The sequence below is a fragment of the Melospiza georgiana genome, chromosome 9 (genome assembly GCF_028018845.1).
Source record: "Melospiza georgiana isolate bMelGeo1 chromosome 9, bMelGeo1.pri, whole genome shotgun sequence".
In the NCBI taxonomy this organism is placed as follows: domain Eukaryota; kingdom Metazoa; phylum Chordata; class Aves; order Passeriformes; family Passerellidae; genus Melospiza; species Melospiza georgiana.
The window spans coordinates 13,168,187-13,194,675 of record NC_080438.1 but is presented as its reverse complement, the minus strand read 5'-3'; the positions used below and the strand labels follow the sequence as shown (position 1 = coordinate 13,194,675).

At 38.9% G+C, this 26,489-nt stretch overlaps 2 protein-coding genes across 2 annotated transcripts; one reads left to right on the top strand and one right to left on the bottom strand.

Annotated features, from left to right (window-relative positions):
- Window positions 1-1,237: 1,237 nt before the first annotated feature.
- On the bottom strand, window positions 1,238-12,472 carry DBT (dihydrolipoamide branched chain transacylase E2). Its single transcript, XM_058030592.1, has 11 exons — window positions 12,416-12,472; window positions 8,343-8,466; window positions 8,096-8,171; window positions 7,020-7,201; window positions 6,554-6,681; window positions 5,958-6,201; window positions 5,031-5,197; window positions 4,487-4,564; window positions 3,272-3,463; window positions 3,053-3,124; window positions 1,238-2,196 (listed from the first exon to the last, which is right to left on the bottom strand). Exons 1-11 carry the CDS (start codon window positions 12,464-12,466, stop codon window positions 2,029-2,031), a joined length of 1,482 nt encoding a protein of 493 aa, XP_057886575.1. The 5' UTR covers window positions 12,467-12,472; the 3' UTR covers window positions 1,238-2,028.
- Window positions 12,473-13,374: 902 nt separating this feature from the next.
- Window positions 13,375-21,056, top strand: RTCA (RNA 3'-terminal phosphate cyclase). Its single transcript, XM_058030012.1, has 11 exons — window positions 13,375-13,565; window positions 13,671-13,771; window positions 14,645-14,788; window positions 15,553-15,676; window positions 16,154-16,212; window positions 16,728-16,869; window positions 17,981-18,105; window positions 18,239-18,297; window positions 18,809-18,903; window positions 20,003-20,107; window positions 20,457-21,056. Exons 1-11 carry the CDS (start codon window positions 13,521-13,523, stop codon window positions 20,559-20,561), a joined length of 1,104 nt encoding a protein of 367 aa, XP_057885995.1. The 5' UTR covers window positions 13,375-13,520; the 3' UTR covers window positions 20,562-21,056.
- The last annotated feature ends 5,433 nt before the right edge of the window (window positions 21,057-26,489 follow it).

The following is a 26,489-nucleotide window of genomic DNA, read 5'->3' as shown; positions in this document are numbered from 1 at the left end:
AGACAACAATGACTACGAGGTCACTATTTGAGGCAGAAGCCATAAAACTGGATACTTCTAACTAATTGAGCTGGAGTATAAAATGTGAAGATGAAATTTTAAAAGTATCATTAATTTGGCTACAACTCTATCATACAGAACTTTATAACAAAAAACCCCAACCCTCTCCAGCCCACAAACAACTAAATACATGAATACCATTACCTACTTAAAAAGACACTAAGTACTTTAGCTTTCAATCTCCTCCTTGTGTAAGTAAAATTACTCTGTCTTAAGTATTTCAAAGTAATTTCATTGCTTTCTTTACACTTCTATTTCCTCAATTTATTTTCTCAGTGATCATCAGATTAAAAAATACCCTAAGCCTTCACACTAAGCCCTGACCACAACAATATACTTGTAGAAAAGTAGACATTAGGCTGTGTTCTTCTGGTAGCCTTGAGTACAGTATGTTCTTTAAGGCAAGAAGAAAGAGTTTGAGTCACCCATACAGGATTGCCTGCATAAAATGCAGAAATAAAAACAATATTTTGTGGCTTTACATTTTTTATTAGGAATAAATAAATCTGATAAAAATGAAATGGGTGATAAGCATGATATAACAGTCAAACTTTGCAAGAAATGACCTTTATATAAAAGACCCTTATAGCACAATAGAAATATTAATAGCACCTAACATGGACGTGCCACACTCCATACATTACCAGCTTTTCTCTTATTCAGTCTCAGCATCATGGATAGCAGGGACTCTACCTCTGGTAGCCTGTCTCACATCTTCACAGCTAAATGCAATAGACAACTTTGGTCTATAACTTTGAAGAATGCTCCTGTTTTTGATATCTAAAAAAAGGAGAAAATGTCCATTTTGTGCATTACAAATTCATTTTTAAGGCTATGTAACTATCTTTTCTTGTGTCTGTGTGAAACTCATGTGTTTAGAAGGTATTTATATCCAACAATTTTCTTCATATCTCCCATTAAATCAGCAGTGCAAACTTCATGACCTGTTTATTTTACCTTAAAGCCACATAAGTTTTCTGTTCTGAAGTCATTAACTTGAACCTATTCATTATGTGCCTCATGTCTGAGTTTAAGAAGAAGTCCTTATATCTCACAGTATTTTTTAATATCTATTCTTTGTTGAATCTGATTAATCTATCAGATTCTAGTATCTGAATATCAATAACAGAATGCAAGATCATGATCAGCTTACTGTCAGGCTTACCTAATGAGAGAATAATAAAACAAGATCCTTCTTTTTTTATTTTGTTTTCTCTTTCTCATTTCATTTTAACAGACAGATGCTTTCTATAAGAATCAAAAATAACTGGAAAGCATTAAGGGTTGAAACTACTTTCAGCCTTTAAAAATATAGGATATTTTAGAGTATTAAGGCTTGATAGTTATAAATCAGTGTTGTCAGTAAGCATTTGAATAAATATGGCCTCTTCATTTACAGTTTGATAAAGAGTACCTGTGCAAGTAATTGCCAGAAAAAGTGGACTAGCAAAAGATTTAAGAGGTTAACTCAGTTAAACAACAAAAAGCTCTCTGGACATCTTACGCAGAAGCATTAAAGGCATTTTATTTGTATATGATTTTTGCATAATCCCTTTTAGGAATTCAGATATTATTTGTTAAAATAAATTTATGTGTCCAAAATAGAAGAACTATGAGTACTCCCCTCCAAAATTTCCCTTCAGATTCTAAATACTGCAGGTGTAGAGCAGTGGCACTCAGTCACACCAGCCTGACAATCATTATTATAAAAGGCAAAATAAAGACATTCCACCACCATATTCAGAAATTGTGACCTACTCAGTTTGACAGTCCGCTGTAGATGAAATTACAGCAATACAAAATGAAAGAAGCAACAACTAACTGAGACTGATATCAGCTGTTGAGAACTTTCAACCACATAACATTATATAATGCACGTAGCAAAGGGCACATGTTAGCAGAGACAGCTTGTGTAACTATTCAGTCTAATCCACAGAGTCTAAAGGCATATTTTAGCCATGGTTTCCTTTATTTAAGGTCCAGCAGCATTGAAGTAGGGTTCTCCAAGTAAGATTTCCACAAGTTAGAAAACCGGGCCATGGTAGCTCCATCAATGATGCGGTGATCAGCTGACCAACTCACATTCATTATTTGTGCTTTAACTACTTCACCTTTGCTATTAAACCGAGGAAGAACCTAAAAATCAGAGGAAGGACAAAACCAGAATTATTAAATTAAATACTTTCATTAGCAAATATGCTTTTCCTTGGTTTCGCTAATTTGTTGACCTAAATTACAACATTTTGCTGAATTAGACAGACAGCAGTAGCACCATGATAAAAACCAAGACCTTTCCATCACTCTTTGTGCTATGGATTAGAATATATTGCAAGCCTGCATAATAAACAGTCATAGCCTTTTTCCACCATCATGGAAATACTGAGGTAGTAAAAGCTTTTCCTGACTCCAAAGTTTCTTCCTGAATAGTTTATTGCACTGTTAGTTCTCAAAGTGGCAGTTTCCTTAAAGCACCTCTAAAAAAATGCTCAGAGGAAGAACATAGAAGTAATTTCAGTTAATACTAATTTCATTTCCAGCACTAAACTCCAATGTCTGTATTAAGGAATTAAAGCCTGAGATTCAGAAAATATAAAACTGCCTTCACATCCAAAATGTGAATGGATTCAGCTACCTGGCTTATGAAATTGAACTTCATTTTCAGAATACTTCTCAAATTTTCCCTGGGCTGATAGCAAAACTGCTATTGCCATGTCGCAAAACTTGCAAAACTGTATTTATATTGTTTCTTGCTAATCCGAAGGCTAAACAAAGGTGTAAGAAAAATACGAGAGGATTCTGGAAAATAAATATGAATCTTTGGTGTAAGAGACTTCTAATTAAACATTTGGTGTATGCATAGTCATTTAAAAACACCACAAACTTTTCAGTCATGAGCTATGTGTTTTCTCTGCAACAAAGACAGGCTCCATGTTCCATTTTCATTAAGATGACTTTAGCTAACACTCTCACCACTGAGACAAAGTGAATATACCTGTATCTTTCCAAATGCTCCAATAGCTACTTCAGGAGGCAGTATCACTGGTTTGGCATAAGTGCCACCAATCTAGAAAAGAAAAAGATGGGGGTATTATTTAACAGCTTTTTTTAAGCAGATTGCCCCTTGAATTAATTGCTACAGATTTTGTTCTTAGCATATTTAACTTCAGTAAAGCTGCATTTCAGAAGCAGCTCTCATTTTCCCCATACTTACTGAGCCAATATTTGAAAGGGTGAATGTTCCCCCAGTGAGGTCACTTGTTCCCAGCTGGCCTGCAGAGCCCAAGGACTGGAGGCGATTTAATTCCACAGCAATGTCAAACACACTGCAGACCTGAACATTTTTCACGTTTGGGACAATTAAACCTTGCTCTGTGTCCATTGCAACTCCGATGTTGTGTGAAGCCTGCAGCAAGTGCCATTAACCAGACATTAATATAAGCTGTCAACATAAAATGTATTTTAGGTAAAAAAAACCACTTCAATCACGTTTTCCTTATCTATCCTTTGAACCTGGAAAGTGTTGTAGTTAGGAAGCAACTCCTGCATACAACTTTGAGGGGAGAAAAGGATATAATTTTTTTTTAATTAGCCTCACATCTGCAAACTGCAAATTGATGTTGACAATTCCAACTTCAGAGAATACATAGTCCTGGAATCAACTTCACACTGAAAACATTGCACTTTAGGATGGTCATATGTGCAACAAAACTTTTATAGCATATTTTAAAGAGAACACTAAAATTGAAAAGAAGAAAAAAAGAAATTTGGTGTGTTCATAGCCATCTAAAAACTTTTCATAAACTTTTCAATCATGAGCTATGTAGTTTCTCTGCAACAAAGGGAGACTCCATGTTCCATTTCCATTACAGATGACCTTAGCTAACTCTCTTCTCATGTTTTGGAAGGAACATAAGGATGCTGAGAGATATTTATAAAACAGCCCCAAAAAAGTTTGTACTGCAAGGTGCAAGTACACATCACTTAAGAAAATAGATACTTGCTTCCCAGAAGTCTCAATCCAGCAGCTTGTATAAAAATATGTAACTTTTATCAAGACTGTACTTTAATATGTAAGGGTTGAATGTTGGAACAGTTGAACTACCATGCACAAAAAAAACCCCCAAATTGTTGTATTATATTTCTTATTTTAAAAGCTTGGCCCATATTCAGGTGAAAAATAGGAAATTAATATATTAATATGCATTTTTGAGGCAAGTCTGAATAACAAAATGACTCTTACCTAACAAACTACTGAAATAAGGCCAACAATAAATCAAATTTAGATCTCAGAATCTGAACACACAAATTATTTTCCTGCACAACACCATAATTTTGGTTCTTGTAATTAGCTCAGACATTCTTAAAGGCCCCTGTTAGACATTACTTTTCACTTTCTGCTTACAACATTTATCCATAGTTTACAAACCTTATATGTGACATTTTGACAGTTCTCATCCAAAGAAGCATTAAGAATGGGATACTGCAGCAATCCCAGAGAGGCTGCCTGTTAAATATAACAAAAGAAAACAAAATTGATTTTTATAGTCTATAAGCAGAGAGCTCCATGAAAAAGAAGTAATGGTAGGAGAAAATGTAGATTAATAACAATATGGAATAAGTGTTTTGGTAGCAAAGAACAATGATGCCTTTCACATGAGGTCAAAAAATACTGACAATTTCAAAAAATTGTTTTGTGTGATTCAAACACATGGTGATGCTTATCTCTATATTAAATTATGCTGAAGGCACTCTATCCTTTGCCATCACTATTTCAAAAAACTTCAATGACACCACATAACTCTAGCTGCAATTCCAACTGTAAATTGATAAGTGGCTCACTATACAAAAAACCAGTTTTCCTGTGATCTGCCATAACTCAGATGATAGATAACATCTACAACAATCATTGAACAGATTTTGGCAAAACCTGTGTATAAGTACTCCATACAGGGCTCTGCTGCAGGCCTCACCTTTATGAAGAAAGGCATAAAGGAAAGCTTAACTCCACGCATTTCAGCTACAGGCTTCAGCTCTTCTCTCAGCTGAACAAGCTGAGTCAAATCAATCTCATCAGAATAACCAAAGTGGGGGATCTTCAGGGCTGCACTCATAGTCTTTACCATGGCCTTCTGAAAACCTGGAAAACATTCATTGTCTTCTTAAACAAAAAAAATGAGCTTCTGTGAAGCTATGGTGAAATTTCATCTGTTTCCATTAACCAAATTACACAACTTACAAAAACCAAACCAAAGCCAAAGCATAACCAAAGAAGAACAGCATAAAGAGCACTTACTGAGTTATTGAGTTCACAGAACTCAATTTTGATGACTGCAATATTTCAGATTACTGCATCTCTCTCCTATGTATGTATAAATTTGAAATCATAATATGATATTCTGGATTATGCTTTCCAGCCTCTCCAAATAAACACTGCTTGAAAGGCAAGCAAAAATTTTTAATCTTCCCCTTTTAATGTGATTTTTTGTTACCTTAGTGTCTTTTATGGCACTGTTCTCCAGAACAGGTGTGAATGCCACTCACATAATACTGCAGTATGCTTTTACTAAACACTGATAATCACTTAAATTTACTGCACTTTGCCACTAATTGCGTAATGATTCCTAGCATGACAAATCCATGTTTAGAATTCCTACCTTTTTCAACATACACTTGAAGAATGAGCAAGTACAACTTGCAGCCCAACTTCATCCAAACAAAACATGAACAAATATTTAATAAAATAATTTCAGCAGAGATGCTTCTTACAGAGAATGTTTTCCTGAATGCTCACTTGCATAACAACCACATGAAACACACTCCCATCAAAAGGAATCAGCTACTCACAGAGCAACAGGTCTACCATGACCATGGCCCCAAGACTGTATTCCATGATTTACCTGTTACAGGTTCAGTTTTATCTTTTCCTGCAAATGCAATGGGTCTGGAAACAGGTACAGGGATTTTGCGTGCTTTGTCCTTTGGAGCAGCTGGCACAGCCTCTGCTCTCGGCTGAGGTGGGACAATTTCTGCCTTCGGCGATGGAGGCAAAATAGCTCCTGTTTGTTTGGCCAAGTAGTTGAGTATATCTTCTTTAAGGATTCTGTTATCCTTTCCTGTCCCAACAACTTCACTCAATTTAATCTGAAAAGTACATAACAAGCAGTGACAGTTTAGTTTTACAGCAAAATAAAAATATCTTATATTGTGAGCTATGGTTAAAAATTATTCCCATTTCTGATCCAATATATTTGCAGTCTTCTGTTCCTTTCTGTAGTTTATTAGGTATTCAACATAGTTCAAATCATCCAAAAGTCGCACAAGGTATTTGACTGCATACTTCAAGCACAATCCTCTTCATTTCTACAATAATTTTCACACTGTAAAATGTATTTGAAAACAAGTGTTTCCTCTAGATCAGTACTCTTCTAGTCAGTCAAACTGCCATGTAAGAGCAGTAAAATGCAGCAGGACCTTATTCAGCAAATTCACCTACATTGTTCTCCATGGCCAGGCGACGAACTGCAGGGGTTGCTAATGTTTTGTGACCTTTTATCTCTTGGTGAGTGTGCTCTTCATGAGACATAGGAGGTGTTTCAACAACATCTTCTTCTGAGGCAACACCTGCAAACAAAAAGAAAAAATTAACTTTACTACATTGTAAGCATTTGTTAAATTCCAAACTCAACCATTCTGTCACAGCTGAGGTTTTTACGATTTACTTTGAGTTAATGTGGGTGGGAACACAGCTTGCTAAAGGCTGCTGCTTAAGCTAAATATTCAAGAGGAAATGGCTAGGAGATTTTAAACTTTATTAAATATCACAAATTACGCAAATTTCTTGACTTTATAAAGGGAAAAAAATCTTTGAACATTTTCAGGAGGTAAAAGTAAGCTTCTCTGCCACTGTTTTATGACAGTAAACATAAAATATGCATGAGAAAAAGAATGGCTTACAATACCTTTTGAAGCATCAATTTCAATGTCCACCAGTGGTTTTCCAACAAAAGCAGTATCATCTATGCTGTAATGGAGTTTTCTGATGATGCCATCGTAACGACTGGTGATAGTAACAGAGGCTTTGTCACTCTGCACCTCACAGATGCTGTCAAACTGAGACACACTGTCACCTTCCTTTACGTACCTGGGAGGAAAGACAGGCTACTGGGAAACACAGGCAGTGTAAAAACCCGTTCTGTGCATTCCTTTGGTAAGTTCAATAACATACATCGTACAACATGGAAGTGCATTCCAGATGAGAAAACAAATTCTACATACTGGATATGTTTGCTACATGCATTTTGTCTGACTGTCACAGAACTCTTTGTTGGGTGAAATGACAAAATGATTATGAATATCATTACACACATAGTACATTTACTTTAGTAAAGCAGAGTTTTCCTGTCAGATTATAAGGCATCTAAAAATAAGAATGAGCCCAGTTTAATCTGAATGCAAGGAAGTTGTTGGTTCCAACTTGTCAATATACAATCAGTTTCAGAAAGGAAATGGATAGTAGGGAGCACTGTCTTCATGCAAAGAGAGGCATTTGTACAAAGAACAAGGCCTTTCAACACTGCCTTCCTTCACTGTACACTTTGATTTTGTTTAATCCATTTATCACTGGCTTTTTGCAAACAATTTAGAAGTTCAAGTTTTTTACTAAAAGCAATAGAGGAGGGGTACAGGATAAAGTTAAGTTAATTCTTTAGACTAACCATTTGTTTCTAAAGCTAAGTCTAAGTAAACACAACAAAAGACAGGCGACCTGAACACAAAAAACATCAATCACTGAAGGAAAAGCCTACATACAGGTGCATCCCTTTCCTTCCAATTTTTCCACTCATAAATATATGAGACTGAAAACAAACAAAATAAAAAGCTCAGTATGTACAAGGTTCTAAAGTGTGCAAAATGAAAACTGAAAAACTTCACTAATAACCAAAAAAATATTCTCACATAAGTCATTGATCACACAGCTAAAGCTGCTAAACTATCTGCTGATTTCTTAGTGTATTTTCAGGAAAGCAGAGCTTACCATTCTTTTACAGTCACCTCTGTAATTCCTTCTCCAATGTCAGAAAGCTTAAACTGGACAATTTGGCCACATGAAACTTGAAAAGAGAAGAAGAAAATACAGCATGCTTAATATTAAATACAAGCTACCAGACAGAAAAATTTGAATGCATCAGAAATAATCCACATACCAGCCATATGCAAACCTCTAACATAACACTCATAAAATAGCAAAATAAAAGAAATTATTTTATTATGAAAAAGATTACCAGCAGATGTTCTGAATAATCGCTGTTGATGACTAAACTTGAAGGCAGATTTGTCAAACACGCACACATATTTTGATTTTATAAAGCGAATGCTGCTGCACGATCTAACGCGATGAATGCAAACCTGGGGAGAAAATCTCAAGGGTTAATACAGTGGAGGTAGAGCCCATTTAATATTCCCCATCTAACAGTCAGACTAAAAGAGTTTCATTCTAGTCTATGGAAGAGAAGTTCTTATGGAACACAATTACACTGAGTACATTCTTGAACATACAGTAAGCTTTACATTAGCAAAAGCTTCACCAGGTTTTAGCTGCTTTCACTAATACAACACATGGGGAGATCAAATCACAGTGACATAACCAATTAACAAAAATCATGACAGCATTTGGTGAGTGATTCATTGCCATTGTTTCTCTCAGGAATTAGCTTAATCAAGACAGGCAAAGAAAAAGCACACACACTATCAACCACAGCAGACAGCTGAAATACTCCTATCCAGGATGAATGCTGGAAGGTTTCCCTAGACTGCACAGAAAACCAGCATATTTGTCCCATCAGAGGTTAATCAGAAGTACTAATCAGAAAGGAAATTCACACCACAGGGCCCAGAGAGTTGCCCTTTCATTTTTGTTCCTATATAGGAAGCAATCATCTTCAAGTAAACATCACCTTAAATCAGCTTCAATGATATTTTGTAATAACTAGCCATGAGATGGTTTTCTTTTATGGTTATAATTATAACGAGAAATCAACTCTAAAGAATTTTCTGGAAGATTTTTCAGACAAAACTTTATGTTTTAAAGCCTCTTCTAATCAGTCATGATTGTGATCAAGCGAAGTTGGTAGTGCTTGACAAGCTCAACACAAGTTAGTTCAGACACATTCTTATCCAGTAAAATTTATTAAATTTCATGTAATTTTGGTGTTATGTTGTCTTAAGAGTGCTGTATAATTTATAAAAATAACAATTTCTCTGTAGATTCTATCTCTAATTTAGAGATATGAAAAAAATTCAGGTGCTACAATGTACCTCAAGTAGCTCAAAACTGTAAAATTTAAAATTATCTTCTTAGAGGAGCCAGAAAACAGCATATCTGCATGGGAAAGTTCATTTTAACTTCTTGTTTAAAAAATCCTTTCAGTAATGACATAGCATATGAAACTTCTTGTTTCCCTCCCCACACCCCAAACTGTTTAACTATTTGCTATCAGTTTTCAGTGTTTAAAAAGTACATTATTCAGCAGGCCATACAATTCTGAGCTGACAATGTACTTATTTTCTGTATTATTTAACCCAGCACTGCAAGTTATATTTAATATTCTATTTCTTCAAAGAAAAAACATTTATACAACACAGTCTATCATGATGGACACAACAAAGTTCTATCATTTGTGTTACCTTTCAGTTGCCTGACACTAAGATGGTACCTACTGATTTAGAATGAGTATTTTTCTAATTCCTATAACATGCAAATAGAAAATCTTTTCATTAGTCCTCCAAACAACTTTCCATATTCAATAATCAGGTAACACGGCAATTTCAAGCTATGAAAAATCATATTCTAGGAATACATTTAAGTTCACATTAAATTGCAAAACTGGTATACAATGTACATCTTCACAATCCTATTTTTCTGTCCTCTTTAATTCTGGGTTTCTTCCCACTTGAAAATTACATGTTTACATAAAAATATTACCAAAAAAGTTGTTCAACTAGATCTTTTTGTCACAAACTTGCAAAAACTCTTTTCTCTTTACATGATCTTAAATGAAAAACATTCAGTATTTACCTGCGAAGATGATCACAAGGAGCACATCAAATCTCTGAACTATTTCTAAATGTGAAGTTTCACAATGATTTCCATGTGATTTTTAACCTTTGGTTACCAATGCAGGTAGAGAATTAGTAATGTCACTCCCAAAAAAGAGACTGGTGTTGTTATTGATGAGTCACCATGCTGTTTCATATTATATCTGTAGGAAAAATTCAAAACTACTGCATTTTTAAAACTGAAATCTTTCTGCTTTTCAGTTTTGCACATTGTCTACCAAAAAATTGCTGTGCTAGTATGTTAAAGTAATAATACAGGACACAATCTCTTCATAGAGCAGTGTTCCTTACAAATAAAGAAAAAATGAAAATCCATAAAACAATGAGACTGTGCTTACAATTTCAGCATTTAATCACCACAATACTGGTGTAATGCCAAGCAAGGAAATAAAAATGGCACATAAAAGACAAAATTAGCTCTAATATCCATAGCATACCACCTATACAGTTTGATGTCTGGAAAAATCTATCAGTTAACCCCAAAGATAACTGCTAGTACTAAGCTTGTTAACGTGGCTCCTATTACACTAAACAGCAACTTAAAGCAACACTGCCACAGCACGGTAACACCTTCCCTGTGCAAGCCTGGGATGTGCAGTGACTCTGGCAAAAAGGAGCTGAGGGCCACTGAGTCCTCACTGGGACTGCGGCAGCCAAGGGGGCAGCTGAGGGCACTCACGGGAGCTGCTTTGCCTCTCAGGTTCAGCTTTGCTTGTTTCCTTAAAAACAAGCCAACTCCAGCTGTCTAAGTTACCACTGATCCTGAAAATGTTTGCTGGCCTCAGACCAAAAAAGTTTTAAGCAGCTGCAGAGAACTGATTACCTGATGGAGTAACACTAAATTTCCAAGTCAAATTGAACAGTTCATGCTCACGGGCAATGACTTTGCCTTAAAGGATATTGCCCTGCTGAACTTTCTTGACTTCTGTCCCACTGAGTCATTTTAGAACATTTCCTCACATTGGATGTGTTTTGCATACATATTCTATATTTCCAAGTCTATAGCTACTATACTAAATACTATATATATACTATACTAAAGCAACATTCCTGGTAATGCGTTTTAATCAGATATCATCCCTCATCCAAATACCTGGCACATGTCCCAGTGTCCAGGTAATTGCCATTTCTCTACCACTTCACACAAAGGCTTCCTGGCTCAGATTCAAAATGTTCTTGCAGGAAACACACACTATAAACGACCTAGTTCTATAGTTCAGCATGCACACAGATAAGATGAGTGTTTTCATCTTATCAGAAGAAAGATAAGATTAAGAGTAGAAGGTTAGAAATACCACTTAAAAGAAAGTGCTATTTTTAATGCTCTTAATTAGTAAAATTGTTTATAAATACTTATAAGTTACTGGCTGAAAACTGGAATACAAAAGTGTCATTTAAAAATTCCTCATCATTATGCTTTAAAATTACAAAATGAATTATTAGAGAAAAAACATACTAGAAGCTGGAATAGATCCTAATTTTGTTTCTAAATTTCAAAAATTTCTCGGACATCCCACAAAATAGGGATGACATAATCAGAAAACAACGCTCTTCACAATAGCAAGAAGACTGTGATACAAGACAGAAGAAAGCATGAACTAAGTCTATGTTCACGAAATTGTAAGTACGTCAAAAAGGCAACCAAATAGATTCAGTCCTTGTGGTAAGGTATCTCAACTACTTTTCAACTATCAAGGCTCTTAGGATTCAAAGAAACACGTTTCCCTTTTTTGTAGGTGTATCCACACCGTCTCCGGGCAGATGCGGTATGCAAAGGGAGCTGATGCGCGGGCGGGGAAGCGGTGATGGCAGAGCAAGGCATAGGCAAAGCAATAACGGGATGACTTAGAAGTAACAGAAGAGGAGGATGTCACTGTCTTATTACAGAAAGGCACACGTTTCTTTCCCAGGGAGCATGGACCATGGGTAAGGGCAGCGCGGGGGAGAGGGTGCCAGCTCTGGGGGTCCCCGTGCAGCGCGGGGGGCGGTCCCAGGCACTGCCGGGGTCCCGTCACCTGCGCGGAGCAGCGGGAGCGCACAGCGGGGAGGGAGCAGAGGCGCTGCCCGGCCCCGGACGCCGCCGAGGCAGCAGCTCCGCGAGCGCGCCGTGTTTGCAGAGGCGCGGTGCGCGCCGTGCGCCCGCCGGACGGCAGGAACGGGGCTCGGGGATGCCGCGGGTTATCTCTCCCCCTCGGCCGGCCGGGAGCGCCGCAGCCCGCGGGGTCCCCGTTCCCCTTACCAGGCGCCCCGCGGCTCGGCAGCTGCTCCTCAGCGCGGTCACGGCCGCCATCTTACCCCGGGCGGAACGGCCCCGCACACACCCCCGGCACAGCCAACCGGCGGCGGCCGCGCCTCGACAGCCAACCAGCAGCGGCGGGGCCCGGCCCGCACACGCCCACGGGAGGGACCGCGAGAGGGTTCGCGTGCGGGCCAGAGCCGCGGGTGGCCGTGCACGGCGTGCAGCTTCCCCGGGCCGCGGTAGCGGAAACGGCAGCGCGAAAAGCCTGGCCATTCCCTGTACACGTGTAATAAAGTCCCGAGTGAGCCTGCCAGAACAACACGCCCGTGTCTGTGGTTCTGCGTGCAGGGTGATTGTAACCAGGTGGGGATCGACCTCTTCTCCCAGGTGACGAGCGACAGGGCATAGTCTTAAGATGCGCCAGGGGAGGTTTACGTTGAACATTAGGAAAAATCTCTTCACAGAAAGGGTGATTAGACATTGGAACGGGCTGCCCAGGAAGGAGGTGGAGATACCAACCCCAGAAGAGTTTAAGGAAAAGACTGGACGTGGAACTTAGTGCCACGATCTGATTGACATGGTGGTATTCATTTATAGGCTGGACTCGATAATCTCAGAGGTCTTTTACAACCTAATTCATTCTGTGATTCTGAGGAAAAGTAGCGTGAAACGAGGAGAGCAACAGTCCGGCTGCTCTCCTCCGGCGGCAGCGCTGTACCCACGGCTCTGATCGCCCAGGAGCCGCGGTTGTCACCGCTCCGGCCCTCAGGACAAGGGAGAGGCATTGCCTCCCGCGGGACTCGGTCAGTACCGCGGGGACAATGGAGCTAGTCCCAGCCCCCGCCGGAGAGCCGGGCCCGCCGGCTGCTCCTCCCCGCGGCGGAGCCGCCCCGACCAACCCGCGGCGGGCGGGCGGGCAGGGAGGCGCCTCCGCTCTGCGCCTGCCCGGCACCGCCGCCCGCCCCGGTACTGCAGCATCCCGGGCGCGCCGCCGCCGTCAAACACTCTTAGCCCGGGGCTGCTTCGCCGAGGGCTCGCCGTGTTTAGGGCCCCGCCGGGATCCCATCGGCGCGGCCTCTGCGAGAGACACCGCTCATCGCCAGCCATGGACGGGGACAGGGTGGAGATAGACGGCGGGATCATGGAGGGGGTGAGCGCCAGCGGGCCGCGGCTTACCTGGCCCCGGGCAGCGGTACGGGCCGGCCGGGTGTGCGGGAAGCGCCGTAGCGCCTGACGAGCCCATTTCTCCGTGCAGGGCGGGCAGATCCTGCGGGTGTCCACGGCGCTGAGCTGCCTGCTGGGGCTGCCGCTGCGGGTGCGCCGGATCCGCGCCGGGCGCAGCCAGCCCGGCCTCAGGTGAGACCCTCCCCGGGCGGTCCCGGGGCGCTCAGCCGGTCACTTACGGCGTGTGGGGCCCTCCCGGGCTGGGGCACGGCCACGCAAGGCCTCGGCTGCTCTCGTCTGAAACGTTTGCGTTTCCATTGCTTTAAAAGAGCCTTTTTACTAAAATATCCTGTCTGTGGCTTTCAAGGAGTGAGGGGGAACACTGCGGCATGAAGCGCGCTCGGTTCTCTTGCCGGTGCCCTCAGCGCGGTCCCGCCCGGGCCGCAGGCGGGGCAGGTGAGGGCGCGGCCCGGGGAATGGTTCCACAGGTGCTGAGCGGAACATGCTTTGAAACGGGGAACACACTGATGTAATGCTGAGCAAAACACAGCTTACCGAGCCTACAGTGCTAAGAACAGATAGGGCATATCCTAGTGCTGATACAGTTAGCGTATTTCCAGTGTTAAAAACAGTTAGTGTATTTCCTATTTAGATTACCCTAACAAATGGAAACAAGCACAAGGCAAGTACATAGCAAGCCTGTTAACTTACTGGTAGCCCTGCAGCTGGTTCTGGCTCAGCCAGTATTGCCATCATTATCCCACTGCATTTCTGTCCAAGCATTTATCACATTAGGACAAGTGGCTGCTCTTGCATCTCATCTATGTGTCTTGGGCCCATGCTAGTGGAAAAGATCCAGAATCCTGCATATCCCAGTATGGCCTGAATGCCACTCTTTTGCTCCTGAGGACTCAGAAGTACTGCAGCAACCAGAGTGAATTTCTGATCCTTGTCTGATCCAAAATTTGCAGTTGTAGTTTTTTAGTGTGTTTAGTGGTTGTTTTAATGTAACATAAGCACGTGGTCTACTTGTATGTGTCTTTACCTGTGCATTGTCACTCTAAGACCTCAGCATCTGTCTGGATTGGAGATGATTCGAGATTTGTGTGATGGGAAGCTGAATGGTGGAGAAATTGGCTCAACAGAAATAACCTTCACTCCTGGGAAGATCAAAGGTGGAACCCACATAGCAGATACAAAAACAGCAGGGTATGTCTTTATACACTAGCTTCTGATAACTTTAAAATTGTCACAATAGATGGGGTGGGTGAAAAAAGAACATTTATGCTTTGGTAATGACCCCAGGATATGTGCTGCCTGAGCCAGATTTATGTGAGCAAAGAACCTGTAGTATAGGTAGGATATGCAGGAAGTACATGTGAAGTTTAAAGGAAGATTGATATAAAAGCTGAATGCTTGGTTCATGTCATGGAAAAAGCAGCTTTAAAACTTCAGGTGTAATTTCCTCATGTTAGTGTGCTACATACCAGACCAAATGCATTAAATTAAATGAGTATCTCACATCCATGAGGTCTGAAATAATCACCACATAATAAGGTAAATTTTGACATTTTACTTATGCTCATAAGTAGCACAGTATGTCATATTGCTCTTTTGGAAATGGGACATATTCCATCCATGTATTACAATGTTAGTGCTGCCTAAGCCTTTTCTACTACCTAAACCCACAGTTTTCATAGTCCCATCACTATACTAAGGAAGATACATAACGTTATTTCAAACAGAACTATTAAAGATGCAATTAATGTGAAATGAAAACTTTCATATTTAGGCTTCGTAAGGACATGAAGTTTTAAAGTAGTATCTTTTAAGACTGATAAGTTTATAGATAATTTTAAAAATAAAATCCAAAAGTAAATGTTCTAGTAAAATGTTCCTTGATGTATAATGATTCTATGGAACTGTATGGATTATGAGTGTATGACATTTGAGTGTGTTATTATTGCTTTCAGGAGTGTGTGCCTACTGATGCAGGTAGCAATGCCCTGTGTGCTGTTTGCTGCTTCCCCATCAGAGCTTCATTTAAAAGGTGGGACTAATGCGGAGATGGCTCCCCAGATAGACTACACAGTCATGGTAGGGACAAATTCCTTTGCCTTGGTGCATCTTCCCTGAGTATGTGTGCAATGTCACTGCTGTTCCTCTGTTGCTCTTACTGCAAGTCTATTTGTGATTATGGAATTAGGCGTGGAACATAACACTGTTAGTGTACTGGCTGTAGAGAGCAACCAGTGTTTCATGGAATTTCCTGAAATGACAAATAGTCTTTGGTTTCAATTATTACAGAAAATTTCACTTAAAATTTATTCTTTTTTCTAGAAGTGCTGTGAATTACTCTTCTTTTTTCCATAAGCAAATCCTTTTACACAAAGTGACATTGAAAATGAAGTATGAGGAATGTCAAATAAGCTATATGGATGAGACTAACTTTTTTTTTTTGATAATGCAACTGAAATTTTTGTGTTGAGCTTTTTTTTTTTCTTTTAAGATTGTATAACATAGTGGGAAATTATCAATGTAAAATAAATTCACTCTTATATGTTTCTTTTTCAGGTTTTCAAGCCAATAGTCGAGAAGTTCAACTTCACATTTAATTGTGACATAAAGAGGAGGTGAGTTGTGGAGCAGTGCAGCAGAGCTGGGCCTTACTGAACCCATGTGTGAGCAGAGGCACACAAGGGGCTCTCAGTCAAGCTGAGGGGTGAATTTATAATACATGAACTAATCTGCATTAGCTGCCCCTGTGTGTACTGTCACCACATGATGAATGGACAGGGTTCTTGGCTGTCTTTCCTTTTCATTGCTGAGTCTACAGCTGCTGTGTAATGTTGCCTGTTGGCTCCCCTGAGGGGAGCACATGCTGAACAGGCAGTGCATTACTGAGCTTTTTCCAAGGAGCAGTTAGGTTGGTGGTAGGAAGTTAATAAGATGTTCATTACAGAGGATTACTGTTAGAGAGCCTAATTCCATTATAAGGGTTTCTAAGGCACACATCAAGAAAATTGGTATGTACAGTAACAGGGAACATAAGAATGTATAGTGAAATGTATGAAGAGCCTCCTGGCCTTTTTCTTGGTTTCCTTGTGATCATTGCATTTAATTATGTCCAATTACTGTTTCTAAATAGGGGCTACTATCCTCAAGGAGGTGGTGAAGTTGTAGTCCAGATGTCTCCAGTCAAAGAGCTGAGCCCAATAAACTTAACAGAACGTGGCACAGTGACAAAGATTTATGGAAGGGCATTTGTTGCTGGAGCACTGCCTATCAAAGTAAGTGCTTATCATGGCTCTGGTGGCATCCAACTTTATATAGCTATATAAAATTGCATGCAATCTGCTCAACATTCCTCTGGTTTCCTGCCTTTTGCAGTCTTACACAAGCTAAGCAACCTTATTAAATGGTTTCAATTATTCAGGCTGCAGAATATTATATTGGACATACCTAAAATTTATTCATTGCATGGCAGTGTAAAGCTAAAATGGGAAATGAGAGCAGTATCCTCATCCTTCATAGGACTATTCACAAGTCTTTGGCATATATTGAGGGATGTCTTATGATTTATGTATTCTTCATATTCATTGCATTATTTTAAATCTGAAATTAGGACCCTTGTGCATAAATTTATGAGCACTGTAATAGGTGGAGGCCAGTCTACAACAACCATTGCTAAGGGTATTAGAACAGGTTAAGGGTAGGTTTAGCCAAAAATAAAAGGAGATAAATTTGCTCCTTTATATCTCCTCTTTTCTATTCTTCTGTCTTGAGTGCTGGGATCTCCTTGAGGTTCCTTCTCACATACAGGCTAGGAATTAATAGAGGAAGGAAGAGAAGCTGAGTTACTTTTTGAAAAGCTATGGACTGCTGGTTTTGGTCTTAAAATCTCCAAACCTGTGAATATAGCTGTGATTAGATCACAGGAATGGGATAAGCTCCCTATGTCCCCATTTGCTTGCAATGTAAAATTGTTATTTTGTGTATTCTCTCATACAGAGTATATTCTGTACAATTGTGGGGTGGAGTTTTTGCACTTGGTTTTGGGATGAGTTATTTTTAGAATTGAAAGTTTTGTGAGAAGACTAAAATAATTTTTTTTTCTCTATGAATGAGGAAAAGTTCATTAATTTCTATTGATATTGATTTCTACATACATTTCTATAACTGTCATTTTTATAGGATCTAATATTCTAATATGGTAGAAAAACTTTCAGGAAAAAGATCATGTTCAGATCCTGCTTATAGGGGTGTATAACAATCCTTTGGTTTTCTAGTTAATAAAGTAGCCCCTTTATTCAGGGATTGACTGTAATAGTTGAATTTATGAGGAAAAAGCATTGCTATATTACATAATTTAATGACTGGATTTATATCTTGTCTTGTTAGCTGGCAAAAGACATGTCAGCAGCAGCAGTGAGGTGCATCAGAAGAGAAATCAGAGACCTCTACATTAACATTCAGCCTGTCAGAGAACCTGATGATCAAGCTGTTGGGACTGGAAGTGGAATAATGTAAGATGAGTCCAAGCTTTCTATTGTTATCTCTAATCTTGTTGGTTAATTATCTAGGACCTGATTACATATCTGATAAATAAACTGTAATATGAGTGATTTTGATTTTAATTATTTTTGGTTTTCTGCTTAGTATTGTTGCAGAGACCTCAACGGGTTGTTTGTTAGCTGGGTCATCACTTGGCAAGAGAGGTAAGACTTCTGTGAATTCTTTGAGACTCAATATACCAATAACAAATAGGAATCTGAAGTATCACCTGTTAAAAAATCTGATGCTCTGAATGTTTCATTATTAAGTATATACTTTTAGAAATAAAGGACAACAGAAATGAGCAGGTTTAAAACACAGTAAATGGAAATTTACAAAAATTACAGAACTGTTAAGTTTACCTTGTATCAGAATGGAGAATCACTGGAAATATTTCTGAACTTTAGGAGCATAGACTTTGTTTTAACATATGTTTTTCTGACTAAATGAAGCTGCTTTTTTTCTGCTGCTTAGGAAATATGGACTATATATAAGCATAAGATGGGAAGATGGGATTTTTTTTTTTAAAGCAGACACTTGAGGCAAGAGCATTAGTTTTAAAGAAGATAAGATCTAAAAAGTTGACAATTTCTTGGGTTGCTTTCTGGGTGTTTTTTTCTTTTGTACTTTTAAAACTTTAAATAGTAATTTTCAGCTTTCTGATTCCTCTCTTAGGAAAGAATGCTGACAAAGTTGGCATTGAAGCAGCAGAGATGCTGCTTCAGAATCTTAAACATGGTGGAACTGTGGATGATTCTCTGCAAGACCAAGTAAGGTTCCTACATGTGTTCACATGAAGTTGAAGTAGCAAGAACATGCATGCACTATTTGAAAACAATATAGATCTGAATAGGGAAGGGACAAGATGTTAGTACTCTCAGAGATGTGTAGTCACAAGATCACTAGGATTAGCAAATTACATGCAGTTTTTAGGAACCACAAATGCTTTTAGCATTGTACCAACACCCTCAAATTTTGCCTTTCTGTAACCCTCCGTAAGTATGGAAGACAGGGCAGGAACTTGCTTCTATTTAGCATTCCATGTGGTGCAGTGATAATAGCTCCCTCCTTACATATACAGAATGATACTCAGGGAAGGTACTAGGGAATATCTAGAACATGCTCCCAATTATCTTACTCCCCTAATTTCATTTGAGAATGAAGGCCTTCCACTGCCTTATCTTAGCCTGATAAGAATCTTGGGCTGGTTTAGCTAGGATGATGCTAGCTCTTAGCTGTAAACACCTGGGCACACATGAATATTATGTAGTATAATAAATATTTGGCTCTTGGACTCAGCCTACTTTTTTCAAAGCATGCAAGTACTGTTGATGGGAACAAGCCACAGCCAGAGTCACTGTGTATGGGAACTGCACAGAGTTAATCACACCTGGCAGTATTCTTGTCATGGTGATGGTTTTAAGTCAAATCAAAGTGCTTTGGGTGTCTCTCTGGTGAATATGTGATCAGGAAGTCTAAGAATTGAAAGTACCTCTTCCTGAGATTCTCTCCATATAAGTAAACTTCTAATCTGGAGTTTGATGTGGCTTGGGGAAATTTTGGGGCAATACAGTGGGGGAGAGCAAAGTTAATTGTAATAACAGGGATTCAGGGCCAGGAATTCAGTAATAGGAATTCAGGGGCTACTGTGGAAAAATACCCCTTCTGTAATAGGTATTACAGTAGCAATCTCCAAACTTCTGGAGCTGTGGATCACTCTTCAAACTCAGCTTCATGAACTTTTATCAAACTTAGAAGAGAAAATTTTTATATTTACAGAAATTTTGTATGTTTTAGTTGGGTTTTTTTAATCAGTAAATTCCTTGAATCTGAAGAATGCCTTAATAATTACTTTTCCCTCCATTTCAGCTGATCATTTTTATGGCATTAGCAAAAGGAGTGTCTAAAGTGAAAAGTGGACCGATTACACTGCATACTCAAACAGCTATACACTTTGCAGAGCAGCTAACAAAGGTGAGTCCAAACATTCAGGAAGTTTTACCTTTCATTTTCTTCCAGTAGCTTGGCAGTGTACAGTTCATTAGGCAGTGTGAGCTGAACTTGATCATGGAGGAGAAGCATTGATAAAACAATTGCTGTAGTATTTACCTGGGAGTTTCCCTGTACCAAGTGAGCCTACTCCAGATTTAAAGGCTTTTAGAATGGTTAGATACTTTTACCACATTTATTTAAATTTTTTTAAATTAAATCTGTCAAAGCTGTAATATACATAAACATGTGGCAATACAATTATTTGACATCAGATACTCAATATTGTGTATGTGATAACTTAATCAGTGATGCATTTCTAATCCTCTTCTAGGCCAAATTTACTGTGACAAAGTCAGAAGAGGAAGACCCTGGTAATGATACCTACATCATTGAGTGCCAAGGAATGGGGATGATAAACTCAAACTTAAAATGCTAAAAAAAAAAAGAAAAAAAGAAAGGCAGCAAGCTGCCAAAAGCAACATTCAACATACCTCAGTGATGTATTGCACTACACTTCATTGGATGTATGATCTGCCTGAAGAGGAGGAGCCTTCTGTCACATCTGAGAGATTTAACTTGAAGGTTGATGTCAAGTTTTTCCTTGGTATGATGAAAATCTGTCATGTGAAAATGAAAACTTTACTTTGTTTTTTTTACTATTAGCAGCAAAATGAGTAGCAACAGGACAGCAAATAGCATATACTGTATGTATGCAAGAGCTTCAACTGGAGAGGCTTTGAACTTTACCTGAGTAGAAAATAACTATAGAAAATAACTATTTTAGTTCAGTATTTCTTTCACTTTTAAAAACTGCAAGTTCTGTTCTCTGGAAACCTTTATGTTATGAGGTACATGGAATTAAATGCACCATCAAATCTGTATTGCTGTTCTTCCTTAGCCATTTGCTAAATAATAAAGCAGTAGCACCCTATAACAGGCTGATATTTATATTTCCTGGTATCTCAGCAGGTTGTGCTTGGGAAAGGTGGATATAAAATAAATTTTCAGAAGCATAGTTTCTTTTTCTCCCTGTGGAAAGAAGACTCAATGCATAAGATACTCTTTTAAATATTTTTTTTTTCATCTATTTTATGATAGATGCTCAGGCAAGCTAAATCAATATACCGCATTACAGCCCAGACACCAAGAATTGACTCCATGATATGATTTTATTTTCTAGCTGCAGTTGCCCTTGTCACTTAGCATACTAACTGAGGCTACATTTTCACTGAGGTGGTGTTCTTTTTGAAGGGAGTACTTAATTTCAGCTGAGATCAGGGTGCTGGTGAACACACATACAGACACAGTACCCATGTGTGTGGACATGGAGTACTGTAAATGCATACAAATTGTGTAGGCATATAAAATCCAGGTGTGTTATCCCCTATCTGGGCATTAAGTAAAGAAGAGCTTCTACCAGGCTGGTGTTGAGGTGTTGATCACGCTACAAAAACTTTCTCTGAAGTAGAAGGAAGGTGATATGAGAAATAGGGCACAACTGGTTTTGCATATGAAGACCCCAATCAAGGAGTTGGAATCACTTAACCAAAACTGTATAAATGCACTCTGGAAGCTTGAACTGATTTTCAAGTTCCCCAGCCCATCCTGCAGCCGTTGTTCTAAGTTTTTTTTCCTCAGTTGGGACTATTGAATCTAACTGCTGAAGATGTAACTTGGAGGTATTGTTTGCTGTACTAATTGACATAATTACTTACTTAATGCATTACTGTACATTTCTAATACCAGGAAAATCCCTTGCTAATATCCAAAAAAGTTCACCAACTATCTACTTAACAGTATCTTTCATCATAGGGTTTTCCCTGTATTGCAAAGGAATGCTATTAATTTCCAACTAATTATTTTTCTCTAGTACTGGGAGTAGTCTGAAGGGGGCAATAGTCACCTGCTGAAGTAGTTTTGGGACACAGACTCGACATCCTTTGAAGAACACTTGAGTTACTCAGCCATGCTGTTAATGATTATCTGTGTTCCCTTTTTGAAGAATTCTGAATGTATTAAAAAAAAAAACTTGAAAAAAAATACCAAAGAAGTTGCTGTCTGTGCTTAAGAAAACAAGCTCTTAAAACCAAATTTGAATGGATCTTTACCCATTTTCATTATTCAAAAGGTTAATATACTTGACTTGGTTTTTGAATGTACGGATTTTGTTATCAATGAAAGTTTTAAAAAATATTTTAAAATCACTAAATAAAACAAAATTCAGTTGAACAAAAAAATCCCATTGAAAAATTGAAGTGCAATTTTTGTCTTGAAGACATAGAAAAACATGTAAATGCTCAGCCAGCACATTTAAGAAAGATTAACAAACCCAGGTTACCAGTGATGCCTTGAGAGGATACCTAGAATAAAGGCTAGACAGAAATAAAGGAATAAAGTAGGTGTTTTTTAAAAAAACTCTTCAAAAGATACATCTTGGGCAGTACAAGAGCCTGGCTGTGGCCCCACCCAAGATGGACTCTGGGTCATGAGTTTTCACACTTTTCTAAGTTTTGGTCCATATACAAAATTTATAAACTTATTGGGGTTAATTGTCCAATTACAGCTCCAGGTTATAAAGTCCCGTCCTCCCAGACGGCGCTCCTCAATTCGCTGTGGTTTGCACTTTTTGGGCCTGAAGCTGCAACAGGATTGTTTTGTCTAACTAAACTGTGACAAGAACTTGCTGATACTTTATATGAAGTTCAGAGTCATATACTAATGCAGTACAGAATCTGGAGAATATGAAAGCTAAATATGAAAGTGTGTTCCACAGAGCACTGTCATTCCTAACTAGCAGTCCTTGCTTGCCTGGTCAAGCACCCAGCCCTTGCTCCTTGTGCCCCGACCCTGAGGCCAGCAGTGGGCAGGGGAGAGGCTGCAGAGCTGCCCCTTCTTTTCTTGCCTTGTCATTGTGAGGGCTGTCCCCTAGTGCCATCCCTGCTGGGCTTCCTGCACTGGAGGAAGCTGGAGCTGGTTTGACAAGGATTTACATGCAACCTTTTTCTCCTTGGGATTGGAAAAGCTTTAGATGGGAGTCATCCACAACAGGTTTTACTCCTCAATGGGATTAAATTCTCCAAATAATTGTTACCCCCTGCTACACACACACACACACACACATATAGCACACATATACACACATACAGAATCCTGTTACCCAGGCCCAATTCACATCCTGTCACTTCATGGTAACCTCTTACCAGGAAATGTTTATTGTAATTCCTCTTCTTTTTCTACATATCATAATTACTCTTCATTACATGTATACTTAAACAAATTTTAACTGAAATTATAAAAACCATTAAATGGATTTGGGATTATTGCTATCATTCATGTTCTGTCAGGTTGCTAGCTTCTCTTTTCAATGGAGTTCTTCACCATAAAACTTAAATCCTCTGGGCTTACATTTACTTTCAATTCACTTGATTTTAAATCTACGAATCAAAACATGAGCTGCAGACCTTGTTACTTCACACTCCTACATTGCACATGTTGTATGCATTTGGGCTTAAATTTTAGAGCATAAATCTTTAAATTAATGCAGTGTGTGCAAATTAGTTGTTGGTAGTTAGTGGTGTAACTTTTTTTTTTTTAAACACCCTGTCCTCTTTGAATATTAACTGATATTTACAGGGCATTACTGGAAGCTTTTTAACTTTCATTTTTATCCATTTGCAATCACAAATCTTTTAACTATAAGGTTGGATTAAGTCACTGGTGAGAATGTATTAACCTTTTGTTCAGGAAGAGATGAGACATTGCTTGCACCTGCTCCACAAATATGCACTGGGTTTTCTTATGTTAATCAGGCACATTTGAATCTTATATAAAAACTTCAGTGTGGGTGTACAGATACAACTAAGATGCTTACATTTAGTACTGCTCAAACAAGTAGTGGCAATGACTCAGAAGTTCTATGTACCAAGGAAATGGGATAAATCCTCTCCAACTGTGTGTCTCTGGTGCACTTGCATGAAAGAATTGTGTTTGGATGACTGCAGTGATCAGAGGCACTGCACTCAGGTATGTGGGGACTGGAGCTGCAAGACAAATAAAACGGGCATTATATGCAGCCAGTTAGAAAACTTTCTCCAGGAAATACTGCACTCTGCTTCTGTCTGAACTCTGTTCCTCTCAAAAAGGATATTTTTGAACCTTTTCTCCTTTCATGCCCCTAGATTGTCTGGTGACTGTTCCTCTTCTGAGCCTGGGTGTTTCATTCTGGTCACTGACATGTTAGTGACATGTTCACTATTTTCTAGCCCATCTTGGGACACTGCATCCAGTTTTGGGCCCTTCCATCCAAGGAAAACACCAGTGGTGAAGCTGGTCTGGGGCTGGAGCTCTGTGAGGAGGGACTGAGGGAAGGGGAGGGAATGGGCTCAGAGCTACCAGCAAATGGCCAATGCCTGCACAGGGTGAGGGAGGAGATGGAGTCAGGCCCATGGAGCATGGCAGAGGGTGAGAAACAGAAATGAGAGATGCTCAGGCTGGCCAGAGCCCTCACTGACCCAGCCTGAGCTCAGGGCTCACCCTGCATTGTGCAGCAGTTTTGACCAGAGCCCACCTGTGATCCTTTCCCACCTCATTCTATGAGCCTGAAATCCCTATCCAGCAAGTAATGGTTATCCCAACATAGTGTGGAAGAATTCTCTAAGATATTCCAGCACAGGTTATCTAGAAGTGATGATGCTGAAATCAACATTAGGTTAAATAAAACACTTCACTAAACAAAGGTGCATATAGGAAAAAAATTGTCAACACAAATTCTTTAGAATGCAAACAATTAAGAAATTTTAGAATTAGAGCTACATCTTTAATTCAAAAGAAGTGACTACAAACACAGACATCAAATCCGTTGGTGATCAGAGAGAATAGGAAATAATATCAATATCTAATAATCAAGTAAAATAGGTCAGCTGAAAAGTGCTTCCCTAATATTTGACTGCAGAAAGGTCAGTAAAGGCAGGTAAAACAAGTGAGAACACAGTCCTGTGTAAACTTGGGCAGAACCAGATTTTTTCTTTTAATCCCAGATTTTCTATTGCCTTGAAGGCCAGAGTTCAAGGCTTAGGAAACCTACTGATAAGTGCACTTAAAAGCTAAAAGCTCTTGTGGAGTGCACATGGGGAACGTCCCAGTGCGAGCTGTGTGACTTTGAATTTTTGTCCCACCCAACTGTCTTTCCTCTGCCCAGGAGGCTTTCTGTGCAATGCTTTCCAAATCCAAAGTATCTGGGATCCCATAATGATAGGACAACTGCTAGAACAAGGAACTCTTATTGGAAAATCACACTTTCAAATAATAACTGAATCATTTTCTTCACATAAAACTTTTTAGGATTAAATTTTAGACTTTTTATGTCACAGCATACAAGTTTTCAAAGATCCATTGCAAGAAAAAATATCAGCTCAGAAAACATTTAATGTTATTTTTCTTTGTCTCCTTCCAGAGATATTTTTCTATCTACTTTAGACTTTCATTACCAAATAAATGATTCCTATATAAAAAGACAATTTGTTACAGGGTTTAATGATTTTTTTTTTCATATGGAAACCACTGCATAAACAGAATTTTACATGCATTGCACTTTTCTGGTTTATACAACGCCAACTGACTTGAAGTTTATCCAACTCCTGTAATCCAGAAATGCTCTAGTAGATCATATGCTTTCTCAGCTATTAATCTTTGTAGCATCAGAAAAAACTCAGGCTTCTGTTACTTCTTTCTTATATTAATACCGCATTCCATTAAAAAAACTGATGAATAAAGCATTCATTTTTGAACAGAATGGGTCTTACAGAAAATGCCTGTGCAGACTAAGACAAATTCCAATATACTGTGTTTTAGAAACAGCAGTCATGGCTTCTTTGTAATATAACAGCAAATATTTGCTTTTAATATGATGAAACCATGACTGGGAATTTACATTTTTTAAAATAAAGATGGAACTTGGGCTATTGACACAAATTAAAATGGTTATTAGATTATATCATTTGGAAAGAAAGGAAGGAAGAGTAAGCAGTGAGTCTAAACATGATTTCCATAACTTTTGTTCTACCATCATCTCCCCCAAATTCTCCATAGACAACTATGATTTTGAATCCTGCTTTGCTGAAATGGCTTGCTAAGAAATATTTTACAGCAAATGTTTTATGCTCACTCAATATCCCTTTCAGCTATGAAAATTTACCAATTATATTGCTTTTTACAAAAATTAGTCCTTTCTTCCCCTGCTCTGTTTCTCAAGATTCCTTAGGTTTTTCTTTTCTCCCTGATCAAAGGTAAGTTAAAAGTTAGGTTCTCTACCAGCACCTCTCTATTCTAAGCTGCAAGCACAAAGAAAGAGTCTCAATTCACAGAA

Coding starts and splice junctions, on each gene's coding strand:
- DBT (XM_058030592.1), bottom strand. CDS start 12,466: ATGGCGGCCGTGACCGCGCTGAGGAGCAGCTGCCGAGCCGCGGGGCGC. Junction 8,172..8,342: donor ATTATTCAGAACATCTGCTG/GTAATCTTTTTC, acceptor TCTCTTTTCAAG/TTTCATGTGGCCAAATTGTC. Junction 3,125..3,271: donor CCCTTTCAAATATTGGCTCA/GTAAGTATGGGG, acceptor TTTCTTTTCTAG/ATTGGTGGCACTTATGCCAA.
- RTCA (XM_058030012.1), top strand. CDS start 13,521: ATGGACGGGGACAGGGTGGAGATAGACGGCGGGATCATGGAGGGG. Junction 13,566..13,670: donor ACGGCGGGATCATGGAGGGG/GTGAGCGCCAGC, acceptor TTCTCCGTGCAG/GGCGGGCAGATCCTGCGGGT. Junction 18,904..20,002: donor ATGATTCTCTGCAAGACCAA/GTAAGGTTCCTA, acceptor CCTCCATTTCAG/CTGATCATTTTTATGGCATT.